This window comes from Salmo trutta, chromosome 24 (genome assembly GCF_901001165.1).
Source record: "Salmo trutta chromosome 24, fSalTru1.1, whole genome shotgun sequence".
NCBI lineage: Eukaryota > Metazoa > Chordata > Actinopteri > Salmoniformes > Salmonidae > Salmo > Salmo trutta.
In genome coordinates, this window is record NC_042980.1 from 18,134,899 (window position 1) to 18,148,500 (window position 13,602).

At 44.2% G+C, this 13,602-nt stretch overlaps 1 protein-coding gene and 1 long non-coding RNA gene across 5 annotated transcripts in view; one reads left to right on the plus strand and one right to left on the minus strand.

Moving 5' to 3' along the window:
* Positions 1–12,600, minus strand: part of zeb2a (zinc finger E-box binding homeobox 2a) — a 50,066-nt gene extending 37,466 nt beyond the window's left edge. Inside the window, exons 1-2 of one of the 3 annotated variants that reach the window (XM_029711321.1) lie at positions 12,250–12,585; positions 10,397–10,561 (exon numbers count right to left, since the gene is read on the minus strand). In XM_029711321.1, coding sequence (XP_029567181.1) covers positions 10,397–10,469 — 73 coding nt within the window. In that variant the 5' untranslated portion in view covers positions 10,470–10,561; positions 12,250–12,585. Of the gene's footprint in view, positions 1–10,396; positions 10,562–12,249 lie in introns of all 3 variants that reach the window. The other 2 variants (XM_029711320.1, XM_029711323.1) reach the window with 2 other exon arrangements.
* LOC115160845 (uncharacterized) overlaps positions 11,795–13,602 on the plus strand; it is a 69,979-nt gene continuing 68,171 nt past the window's right edge. The window contains exon 1 of one of the 2 annotated variants that reach the window (XR_003869128.1): positions 11,795–12,105. This is a non-coding gene — a long non-coding RNA (uncharacterized LOC115160845). Of the gene's footprint in view, positions 12,106–13,004; positions 13,406–13,602 lie in introns of those variants that run through there. The other variant, XR_003869127.1, reaches the window with a different exon arrangement.

Consider the following 13,602-nt stretch of genomic DNA (forward strand, 5'->3'; position numbering starts at 1 on the left):
TGTCACTGGGCTGTAAGGGCTTTGTGCTTTAAGAGTTGGCAGGGCAGGTTACATTGTAGGGTGGGGAGGGTTAGAGGTAGGCTTTTATAGGTAACACCTTTAATAATTAATACAATTATCACGCAAAATATAAATGGAAATAAATGCAACATCTTTGTGCTAAACTGTTTTTCCATATGATCGTAAATGACAAATGAGTCTGTTTGGATGTGTTGTCTCATTGAGGGCTGCTCAATTGAATACTTGTACTTTCTGTAACATATGTTGTTGTCCTATACTTAATGACTCAAGTCCAAACAATTACAGGATGTTTGTTTAGACTACAACCATCACACAATGGAGAAAAAACTGTTCGATTTACTGCCCATTTCACTGCATAAGCACGCTATTGGAACAAACAGATCTTATAAAGTTATCGTTGCCTTTGAGGGCTACTCTCACAACAGGGGAACAATAGCCTTTTTGCAAGGTGTTTGTCACGCTGTAAATAAAATGGCACTTTGCAATCGTGCCGATTTAGATCAGAGTTCGAAATAGATCAGATAATACTGCGTTTTAAAATGTATCTACTCTACACCTCTTGTCCACTTAGGAAAAATTAGCAACCTTTAAATTGGGGAGTACAGGAGGAGAATGAAATGGCTGTCACCCTAGCACCCACTGGGGGGAGGGGGGGGGGGTACTCGGCTGTAGTACTAACCTTTTCAGCTCTGTCACAGCTTTGATGCTTGACAGGACCGACAAAAGCACCTGCCCCATCCCTGGAGTGTTCGTTCAGCACCCCCTTCTCATTTTCTGTGACCTGACCAGCATTCCTCACCATCAGGGGGTCCTTCCCATGGCTACCTTTACCCAGTCACCCCAACCCCCCCCCCCCCAGCTCTCATACAACCCACCCAGCCCTCGTAATCCCACTGCAAACACGGTTAGGCCTGCGCAAATGCAACGCGCGAGACTTCTCAGGCCTCAGCTAAAGGTGCACAACTGATTAGGCCCCATTGCGTGGGAACTAAGGAGAGAATCTGTGAAAGAAAAACTAATTGAAATGCATATGGGGACTTTCCCAAAACCTGGCCTGTGAAGTGTCATTTTGTGAGAGAGAGATTTCATGGTTGACAGGTCTGTGAAACAAGCGATGTAGGTTTTTGGCTAATGATGATAAAAAATATATATATATTTATGTTTTTCTTATAAATGTTTAAAAAATATGACCAATGGCAACTAAAAAAGTTTTCAAAACAGAGGAAATGGAAGTCATACCAAATAAATTGCTCCTAATAATTACCTCTCATAGCAACAAGAATGTCTGGCAAAGTTTGAGAGAGGACTTAAAAAAACGCACTATAATTTTCTGATGTAATGAATATGACCCTGCTAGAGTGCTGCGTTGCACCAGCCCAACCCAAACAGTGACAACACTTATATCCACACAGACAATGTCATCCCAGCACCCCTCCTTTCCTTTGTTCCCGGCTTAACAAAACTCAGCCGTCACGCCGTTTTAGCTCAATAAAGACCGTGGACAGCCGTAACCCCATCAGGCCCTGCCTGTCATATTCAAACCTGTGGTGTGTGTGTGTGTGTGTGTGTGTGTGTGTGTGTGTGTGTGTGTGTGTGTGTGTGTGTGTGTGTGTGTGTGTGTGTGTGTGTGTGTGTGTGTGTGTGTGTGTGTGCGTGAGAGAGAGAGAGAGAGAGAGAGAGAGAATGTGAGAGGGCAAGAAAAAATCTAAGAAAGAGATTGGTAATGTGCGCTTGATGAAATTGTGCCATGCTTAATCTGTGAATGTGGTTTGTTTGAACAGATGCTTAATGTCAGAACTTCACATTGAGAGAACGAGAGATAAAGACAAACAAACTGCTGAAGGGGACAGCCAAGCTTAACACTGAAAGGTGTTTTATCATTGATCGGTGAAAAAGATTATGCTGGACCTGGCTATTATGTCAGACTCCATTTTATGATGTCAGACTCCATCTACCTAACCCTATAAGACCACTTCCCTGTTCCTGTCTTGTTCAGGATGGTATAAACTCCCTCTGTGCCTTTTTGTTGTTCAGGAAAAAGATGAGCATTCAAGGGGAGGAGCTTTGCATGTGTAACAACAAGAAACTCTCCCCTTTCCTACCCAGTACACCCCACCCTCCTCTACCTCCTATCCCCGCCCAGCACTACAGTCGCTTGTCAGAGCAAAGCACTAATTGCCAACATGCCAGGCTGCCACCATAATACAAACGGGGGGTGCATTAAGCGTGGCTCGCTCATTTGCGAGGAGGACGGCTGAGAAGGTGCCACACATGAATATTTCATTAAGTCTAATTGCACAGGATCACTCCTTTATGGTAAAACCAGAGTGAATGCAAGTCATTAGGAGTGCAGCCCCCTGTACTGTAAAACTCCAAACGCAACATCACATTAAGATGCCCTGTGATTTGTCTGCTTAGAGGGTACGATAAGACGTGCCATCTGGATGAGTGGCACACACATGGCACTGCCAAGTCTCTTTAGTATACTATACACACACCACCCCAATGATGGAAGAGAGAACCACACCTGCAAGCATTTCCCTCGGATGAATGACGCCGGAAATGACACACAGAATCAAAGATGTTGATCTGAAACACTCACGCAACTGTCCCTTTTACAAAACCTCTCCCTCATCACCTCTGAAGCCATAGCTCCCAACCATACGGCAAACAAACCCCATAGCAGAGGTGAAAAAGTGTTCACCTTTCCTTCAAATAAAACAGTATCGGGCCACTTTGACAGGAATGCCAGTTCCTCTACCCCTGAGTGGTTGGACTAACACTAGGAAGGGGATCATTTAGCTGTGGAATGTAAGGACAGGACATCCCCCTCAGATAAGACACAGGCAGCCTACGCCTGAGGTTGTGACTGGGCAGCTCAGAGTACGGAACTATCAGGAGGGAGGCCCACCATAGGGGCCGAGGCTCAACTCAGGCCTGGCTTCCATGAGTGAGGAACTTCCTCATTACTTTAATTGCTAGATCTGTGACGAGGAAGTTGTGTCCTTTCATCCCTGACCGGAACCCCTGCTGATGTACCCTGAGGAGCACTACGGACGACCCAATAGGAGGACAGGACAGTGAACTGGTAGTGTTAACATAACGCACAGAGAGAGAGGACCCCTGCATGGGAAACAAAGGCTGTCTCCAAACCAACCAGGACAGGAGAGTGGATCCGAACAACGGAAGAGGAGAGGAGGCCCTGGCTGGAGCCTGTCTGGCTGTCACAAGAGGGGGTTTGGGAAAGGAGTGTAAGGATGGAGGGAGCAGGATGGAGGGTGGATGCTGTCACCATGACTAATCCCTTCACCCAGTTGGCTGTGTTTGTTACCTGGGGAGGTGTCTGGGTGACATTTGGTAGTGACAGCGCCGGGAACGGCTACGGCTCAGAGGAGCCTCTGCCCCAGTCAGAGCCTATTTAAGGATCACATCCCATCTACCCATCCTGATGTCTGCCCTTCCACCTCATAGTGATGGACAACACTACCCAAAAGCTGATCATCAACGGGATACAAGTGCCTGTTGTTGTTGTTTCGAACCTCGGTTGCTGTCATGTAAATGGCCAGATATGTTTGAGTGGTGAGGTTTATCACCTTCCCACTACTCACGGCAGATATAGGTTGAAAGAATGTTTAGAAAACGACACAAATGTAATTACAGTGATGTCAGTCTTTGAGATCTTTCAGTTGCTATAGTAGTAGGGGGTCCTAAAGCATACAGCTCTAGTTCAGAAGAGGGCTAACAGGGAGGACTGGAGAGAGACAGAGACTAATCTCCAAGATCAATCTATTTCTATTACTTCTACAGAGAACAGTTGATCTTTATCACCGAAAACACGCCACAGGGGATATGCATCAGATACCACAAGCCAGATTCAACCGCAGTGTCTACTTCCAAGAGAGAACAGCATGTGTGTTTGTAAACTTTCCCACTCAGGTGACGACAGTACAGCGGGCCAGAGACCCAGTATGTAAGCTTTAAGTCCTGGTTGTGTAGATCTGACCGGAGCGCTCGCTGACAGACAAACAGAACTCTCTGTGGGAGGCATTCACCCGTACGGGAGAGGTCTGGACCCACAGATGTCATGACACCTTAATCCACCGATCCGTTATTGATTGTTCCATGTGTGTGACCTTGCCCCGGGTGCTGCGCCACACCGCGCCAATCAAGCCCACATATCCATGTGAGGGATGCCGCATACGTGTGTCTGAAAATGTCGTCTGGCTCAAACATGTTCAGTCGATATGTATACAGGCCTCGATCAGAGAGCACCTCATGCTCACTTAAAACAAAAAAAAACAAAAAACTTCTAAAGCGGCTCAATTTAAAAATAACTGAGAAAAATGTGTAATAGTTCAGTAAGGTTATCATACAGAGCTCCCCTCTCCCCATCCCCCCACCCCTGATAGCTGCACTGAACCTTATTTCCATTCATTATCACTGGGACTGTTGTTTCTGTAGCCTGCAGTGACATACCTCATTATTGACCTTGGTAAATCCTAGCTGTTTAGGCTAAAGGCGATGTGGCGCCACAAAATGTCACGGGGGGGAACTCTGTATTCACTCATGAAGAGAATATGCACATGGTTACAGAGAGAAAAAATACAATAACCCATGTCAGTCACCTTGAAATGCACCAACACTGTCAGGCACACAAATAACCAGCAGAATGTAACGCTTTAGCAGCCTGATTCGTATCCCTCAAAGTCGGCCAGTGCAGTGCGGCCCTGTAGTACAAACTGTAGCAAGCAACGCTCTCTGTGTCTCCACCATTCCAGTCAGCAGCGTAGGGAGGCGTACTGTAGGTGTTCTGAAGCTGTCAAAGCGGGCTTTCTGTTCTGAAGACTTTTGTGCTTCTGACACAGTGATGAGCTTTGTTTGTACAGTTAGACGTCTTGGCATTTACAAGCAGGCAAGCAGGGCCCATGCATCTCAAAGAAGTACGGTAAAGAGAATGATGAGAGAGTGGGGGTGGCTGTGGGTGGGCACGGCAGGCAGGCAGGCAGGCAGGCAGGCAGGCAGGCAGGCAGCAGACACACTAATATGTACATGGCCTGTTCCTATTAGTCACCGGTGACGCGAGAGTAACTGCGCCCCCGGTGGCATTCTCTCCTGTCCCCCTCAGTAGTGACAGATGTTAGGAGGACAGGCAGGATAGAGCTGTAGCTGGAGTGGTGGTAGTGCAGGCAGGCTACGGAACGAGAGAGGTGGGGGAAGTGTATAGTGTTGCTGTGGATTAGTAAAGCAGGACTTAGGCTACTCCTCAATAATTCTATAGATCGCTCTCGTTCTCAAGACAGACAGGATACCAGATCATTTCATTAATATCATCAAAACAACATTTAAGGTTGATCATTCACAAAAACAGACCAAACTGTACATCTATAAATAAATCACTGACTTTGGCCATTTGAACTGGGAAGTGCATTAATATGGGAGTGTGTATGTTATTGGGTGTATGTTTCTAAGTGTGTAGTCAGGAGTCATTGGGGCCAAGCCAGATAAAAAACGTTGGAGCATAGAGGCATCCGGCCAGCCCATCTCTCTGTCCCTGTATGTATAAAGAGTGAGGAGGGGGCAGTGGCTGCATAGAGACTTAACACGGCTCCCCAGGCCACCGGCACACTGGTTAATATAATGTCCCTGCCTCCGCCTGGCTACTTGGTGAAGCATTATCTCTCCTGCACCTCTCGGAACAAAGGCCCCCTTCTTCCCAAAGCAGGCCTGTCTCCTCCCCAATGTCCAAAGGTGTTTGGTGAAGTAAATCTGCCTAAATCCCGCACAGCTTGGGCTGGCAAAGGGAGGGAGGGAGGGAGGGGGAGGGGGGTTGAATGAAGGTGAATGAAGATAATCTCCTTTTCTTAACAAAAAATTAGGAATTCATATCACATGGTGCATTTTAAAGTTGCAGCATCCCACCCCCTTTCTCTCTCTCTTGCTCTGTTTCTATTTATCTCTCTCTTTCTGTCTGCCTCTGTGGATGTGTGATTCCTGACCTATGAAGCAGCAGGAGAAAAGAGAAGAGGCCTACCACAATGAAGTCTGTCTCGCTAGACAGCACCGCAAGACAAGTGTTTTGCCTCTGAATTGGGCTTTATGGATCTATTCAGGGTTATATAGTAAGTACTAAGGCCTTGAAGCACAAATCGCAAGCTCTATCTTTTCAATGTACAGAAATAGGCATTATGAAGGTAGTTTGTTGTGAGTGGGTGAGGGATGGATGGGGCGGAGGGTGTAATGCAATACAACAAACAATGTGACTAGCACACCCAATCCACAGGGGGAAACAAAAACAAATCCCACCTGCCCCCAACTCTGTCATGCTGATTAAAATGGAATCTGAAAAGTCTCAGGCACTCGCAAGATTTCTTTTACAGCCATATAACAATCTGTTGCGTTCCCTCCCTCCCTCCCAACCATGCTCTCTCTATCCACACCCCTCACCTCTTCCTGTCTCTCCCTTTCCCTTTCCTTCTCTCCATCCTCCCTCTCTCACTTTCTCCCTGCTTACCACTCATCTCTCACTCTCTATCTCCCTACACCACTCATCCCTCTCTCTCTCGCTCTCTCCCATTCAGCTGTGAATAGTCCAGGAATGGCATCCCGTAACCCTATCTGTCCATCAGTAGGACCCAGCCCTTGGGCTGAGTGGGAGGGCTATATAGGGCACGTAACCAGGGGAGGCCTGACAAACAGCCGGAGACACCTAAGTTATGTCGCTCAGTCACTACCCACCACCACCTTCTGTCCCTCTTTTCCATAATCGCTCTTTTTCATTCCCCCTCTCACTCTCACTCACTCTCTCTCTGTCTGCTTTCCATTTTTTCCTGAGCTCTTTTCATCTCGGGCTTTGGGATGCTGAATGCGAGAGCGGCCTGGCGGCGGTGAAAGGCCTGAATTGTGATTAAGAATGAGGAGAGGAGCTCCTTTTCTTTGTTCTGCCCTCGGGGGGTGTTTACTGAGGGGGAGGGAGGGAGGGAGGGAGCGAGGGAGGGAGGGAGCGAGGGAGGGGTGCGTAAGACATGGTGGAGCAGATATGAAAGGCATTCAGGTCAGCACTGATGTGAACGAGAGTGGTAATCATACCAAAGGCGTTGTGAAGGACCACCGTAGCAGTGCTAGAGAGCTCTCGGACCGAGGATGTGTGTGTGTGTGTGTGTCTGTGTCTGTGTCTGTGTCTGTGTGTGTGTGTGTGTGTGTGTGTGTGTGTGTGTGTGTGTGTGTGTGTGTGTGTGTGTGTGTGTGTGTGTGTGTGTGTGTGTGTGTGTGTGTGTGTGTGTGTGTGTGTGTGTGTGCACGCATGCACATGAACACGTATGAGTGAGCTCATATGCCATTAGCCATAATAAGCTGGCAGACACCGAATAAAAGTGAGAGAAAAATGTCTGGTAAAAATCCAACCACAAACAGACGGGCATTAGAAAAGGTATCTGTCTCCAGCAACTAGGACAATGGCACGTTTGTGAGAAATGTGGCATGAATGGTACAGCGGGCACCCTGACACTGCTCACTGCTGATGATAGGAGCATGTAAATGAGACACACTTCCAATGAAAACCCATTGTCTTGAGACAGTTATGGACCCACTAGCCTACTGGCTACGACAGCCATACAAACCATGCCTTCATTTCAATGTTGTAATAACCCAGAGAGGAACCAATGTATTTAACGTCTTATAACTCAAAGTCGGGGTAGCAAAACCATAACAGAAGACACTGCTGGGACCTACTCTTCTGATTGAATCAACAAGGTTTGTGTCCAGTTTATTAGGTATTTGATCATAGGCTAAATTATTATTATTATTAAACCCTACACACTTTAGTCCACCAATTTGGTTAATGGCGAGTGGCTTTGAAAGCTGAAATAGTGGCCATTTTTTTTAAAGAAAAACAGAAAAAGAGACTATTTTAACTTTACTGGCTGGCGAGGTTAAGGGAGCGCTTTTGACAGCTGCGCTCACACAACCGAACGAGCCCTCACAGCTGGATGTGACGTAGGGCCTATAGCACCAGAGGGGGGACTGCGAACTGCAACAAAGCTGCGCAGGCTGCGCGTATCGAGTTACACAGGGCCTAATGTGACCTCCCATTGGGACCCGAGAGTGGCAGAGTAGGGGGAGATGTGTGTGGGGAGGGGGGAGAAGAGAAGTATAGGCATAAACACAAGAAACTGTCATAGTGTATATATACATGCAACAGACAATATGTGGACCATCCCTACAAAGGGTTAATTGCATTTACATAATGATCGCGCACATTTCGAATTAAAATAGAGGATCATGAAAGAAATCTATAATCAAACAAAAACACACCACCTCACAACCTGTATATTCTGGTGCTCCGTTTCTCGATTTGCGATAATAAAATGCATAGGTCAAATAACAAGACCCTTCAGGCCATATAGATATTCCTATAGGAATAGTCTACTGCATCGGAGTGAAAGTTGGCCTCAGGCAAAAAGTATATTCAGGCACACATGAGTTGTAGTAGACTTTCAATCGTATGAATTAAAAGTTGACATTCTGGATAACACACATTTACACCAGACCAAAACTGAGGGCCCACATGTCTTTTTGTTGTTGCCTTAAACCACACCATTAAAAGTTTTACATAGGCAATATAGGCCTATCCAGCGGAATGTAAGGACAAGCGTATTCAAAATAACTAATTGCATATGAAAATATAGGCTATAAAATTCGCCCACAAGGAAGAAGAAATCCGCGCAAAATAGGGAATGGGTGCACAAACATTTCCTCAATAAAATGATCAATAATAAAAGTGAACATCTGGGAGGAGCAACAGTAACAGAAGGCCTCAGTTGTTTAGCCTTTGACGAGACGTAAGCTGGTGAAAAACGCTTCCAAACTATCTAAAGAGGTTAGTTAAATAAATACGTTCACTCTTAAACAAATGTCAATTGGTCAACATGACTTTTTTCGTTATGTTTGCCCATATTGGCTGAATGGTCTTTGAAATTCAAACTATACCATTTCAATTTTAAAATTCACTTCTCAACTTGGTCATTACAAACACCAAGGTGCAGTTAGAGAGCAGCAATACTTCACTCTATTTGCCTTTGTTGATCAGAAACGTGCTTGACAGCAGTAAAGACCCTAAACAACCTACTGATTTCACTCAATCAATGAACGAATAAAAACGAATAAACACGAGAAGTCGACTGAAAATTGTTCAAAAAACAATATCATTTAAATGCAAAGATTTATTAAAAAATATATGTTTACAATAGCCTACGTCTACGTCTACAACAAACAAACAAATAAAACAAGAGACTGTGACAATTAACATCAAACATGTAATAGCATGTGATATTAAAGTAACAACAAAACCGACTTCAGTTCAACATTGACATTAAATAAAACTTTACATAACACACATGGCTGAAACGTCAAAGGGATGCCCTCCTCGCAAAATCCCTGTCACAACTCCTAGGCTACACAAAACTCAGGAGTTTTTTTTTATATCCCCTTTTCTCTGTTGCTTTCCCCCTAACATAATCGTTAAAAAACGAAAATAAACGTTGTAACACATAACTAAATTATCAAGTAACTGTTCGATAATAACAGAAATGCACTCGGATACTTTTGTGTGATACAGTCTGTGAGCTTGCCTATGACTTGTGTTGCGTTTAGTGCTATAGCCTTTGTGACGCGCCGCATCAGAACAAACAACAAATGTAACATCTAGAAACTGCGACTCTTACGTATAATGACCATTTTCAAGACCTTTATCTCCAATTTGACAACCTATAATAACTAATACGTGGTAAATGTCTGTAAAGACACCAAGTCACTTCTGAATGGCAATAATGGCACAACACAACACAACACAATACACACAGCACAACACAATACACACAGCAATGAAACAGCGTTGAATAAACGTGAGATAAAGCCCGTTTACTTCATAATCACACAAACGTTACCAAAACAATGTAATTTCTACATAATCCACAGGTTTTCCCAACATTTCCAGTTCATAGCCTACGAGAAGCGCTCCTACCCATATAACGGTTTCTCGCATGCCTGCTAGATAATGGCACTATCTCGCTGAACCGCTATTCGAGCCTCATTCTGAAGTCCCTTTCTCCCACAGTCAGGACTTTTGATAGTCTACTTTTGTGTTCATAATCTCATTCAAAATAAACATTCAAATGCTTTTCCCTACTGATTAAATTCAAAACTACAACAACATGTAGGCTACTTTTCCGCAGCCTACCCTCTTCACAACGCTTACACTGAATGTAGCCTAATTGCACTGTGGAAAGGAGACAGCGCGCGGGATGTCCCACATATGACTGGTGGCAAAACATACAAATGCCGAACTGTCCTTTTATTTTACTTAGAACAAATGTCTTACCGTTCTTTCTTTGTGGGTTGGATTGTTTTCGCCTCTTACACCGGGGACCCTCCGCCATGATCTCCTGCTTCATTGATAAGACGAGTAGACTAGGTCAGTTGGCATGCAGTCCGCATGGGCTCGGCTCCTTCAATCAGCAGCACACAGGCAGGCTCTGGTTGGTATCTAATAACCAAACAAAACGGCGACAAATGTTGGGACAAGATGACTGTATGGGTCCTGTTCAACCACAGGGGCACGACATATAAAAGTTCAAATTCACTCTAAAGTATTCAATGAAACTCCATATGTGTAAAGAAAGAGTCCAGGAGAGTGATATTGAGTAGGATCGTAGGCTACTGCGTCCGCCGTCGCCTGATCTTTTGATTTGTCTCTAATCCGGCAGAGCGTCAATGAACCGAGCAGAAGGAGGAGGACAGACAGGCAGACACATTCGATAGCTTACAAGGATGACTGAAAGCTAAGGCATACATTACCACTAAGGCCGATTATTGTACGAAGTCCAAAAAATAGGTGTACCATTTTGTTTAAGTTTACTGAACTTTCACATAAACTTGAGTCTTGTTGATGACGTTTAGGGATTGTGACGGCTTCCCCCGCTGTCAGTCAAAAGCGACTTTGCTGTCATCTCCAAACTGAAATCTATCCCATTGGTTCAGTTTTTAATCACTAAAATGTCAAACTTAACCAAAGAACTATAAGCCATAATATGTTACATCCTTTTCTCGCCCATAGGTCTAAATCAAGTTGAGCAAAGTGTTGGATTCAATTAAAAACCTCATGTCATGACTAGCATCTCAGTCATTTAGAGTTTGGTTTCACTTTTTGCAAGCTATGTTTATGAGTGTTAATATTGTGTAAAAAGCCAATCATTTTGATAGGCCATTCATGATAAGGATTCAGCAAGGGGGAAAAAAACATGCTAAATTGTGCAATCTTAAAATGTGAGGAAATAGACAAACTTCCCTTTTATAAGAAATTAATGTTCAAATGTATTTTATCTACCATCCAAACTGATTGATAAAAATGAGAATCAGCACGTCCATGGCCCCCATTCAAATGCTGTGTAAAATGTAGAGTCGTGGTGTTAGTGGAGTTTGTATTAAAACGGTAGCGAAGCGAAGGAGAAAACAAACACACACACACAGTCACCAACATTTACACGACAACACACGGAATAGGCTACTGCCCCACATGGAAAAGCTTTATATTGTACATTTACGAGGAAAATCAATTGAAGTAGAATGGTTGAAACACAGCCCAAACGAGGATCTCCTAGTTTAAAGATTTAAATGTGGAAATGTTGCCACCGCATCGCGTTTTTTTCACAAGGCTTTGGCATTTGCACTAGCAGTGAACACACACACATAGGCTACAACACACACAATAGTGCGGATGTCTGTGGTCACTGCACAAACCTCAGCTACGCAGAATAGGAGATGTTCACATTTGGAATGTGGATAAAAAACAATGTTGCTCCATCTAATAGAAGGCTATGCATAACATGTACAAATAAGATGGATGGCAAACCAACGGGAATAGCCTACGTCCGTTTCCTACCAAAAGGAATAGGAACGAATAACATCGAATACATTTCGATTCCCCGGAAAGGACACCGGGAATATGATAGTGTCAGAGTGTAGTTGACGCAGGTACCTACAGCGCTCTACTCACTCCTGGAGCAGCGCGGACCTTTCTCACCTGCTCAGGTAAGTGGTCCAACTTTGATAATTGCGCAACAGCGCACGGATACCTGAGGTACCTGCATGCCATAGCTACCTCAACCACATAGATGTTGAAGTTTCACAGTCAGAAACTGATGTAAAAATGACAATATGGTAAAATACACCTACCAGAGTGCCAGTGTGATCCTTCAAACAGCTGGTTAGAAGACAGAACGTCAAAGAGAAATGGTAAAGTGGTGCGTCGTGGATCCAAAGAAAAGAACTGGGAATAAGCCTTGAAAATAGCTTGACGAGGGACCGTTATTCCTGATGGGCAGGTTAGGACTGATCTCTTTCAGCCACTTCACGAAACAGACCTGGGGACGCGCACTGACGTGTTACGCCTCTTCTAATGACATTTTTTCGCTCTCTTTCTTTTCCTGCAATGTAGAAGGCGCGGGACCCCTTAACACGCCACCTATCTTCACGTGGAGGGATAATTGAGGAGTATGTGTGTGAGCGTCGTTTGGAGAAGAACGTGATCAAGTTGTTGTCTCCCTTGAGATTATATTTATCATTTGAAGGCTATGCTTTGAGTCAAAGGTTAGAGGAATTACCCACGAATCAGACTTCCAATAGCGACATCATAAATGAAATAAAACAGCACTGTGATTGCAGTGTGAGAGAAGACGTTTATAATTCGGTGACAGGCACTGTCCATACTGGCATATGAGAACAATCTGTGAAAAGAGCGCCGAAGTACCTGATTGGAGCGCACAGGTAGTTTACCTGTACATATAGCTCCCTTCCTGCATGTATCCAGAGACACAACAGCGGATAGGTAGCCTACCTCTGCCCTTTATCTTGACTGAGTGACTGTATATTCTCATTGAAAACCGTTCTGTGCCATTCCGCATGTATTTATTGTACAAAAACGAAAGGGGGAAGATGCAGACATATTTTTCTACCGGGCTCTCACTGGCATTAACTAAACACGCTGCGGCAAAGGCGTAATTTATAACCTGCAAATATGCATATCATATTATATAGGGCTTTTTTTGATTATGTTTCATGTTTATCACAGTTTTAAAAAATGTCATCATCACTTGTAGGCTCCAGTCAGTCATGTGCAGCGGCGAGTAACTAACACACATGGTTTGTGGTTGGTAAAGTAGGCTACTCCCCTCCCTTCTCGGTATCAATTTCTTTTCTGTATGGATGGATGATAAGTTCACAAATGGATGGAAGCGGCTATATGATGAGCCCACTCAAAGCCATTTGGATTTGAATGGAGCTCATACGAAACCAGGAATATGGAAACTTGATCAAGATGGCAGGTTATCAGGTAATTTTGAGATCTATGGTTATTTTTAAGTTATTAACAATAATAACGTTCTATTTATTATTATTATTATTAGGCTATTAACTATTATTATTATCATCTTAATCAGATGTCATAAGCATATATATATATATATATATATATATATATTGTGGACAATTTTTGCCAAGGACTCACGACATCACAATAGTCTATGATTG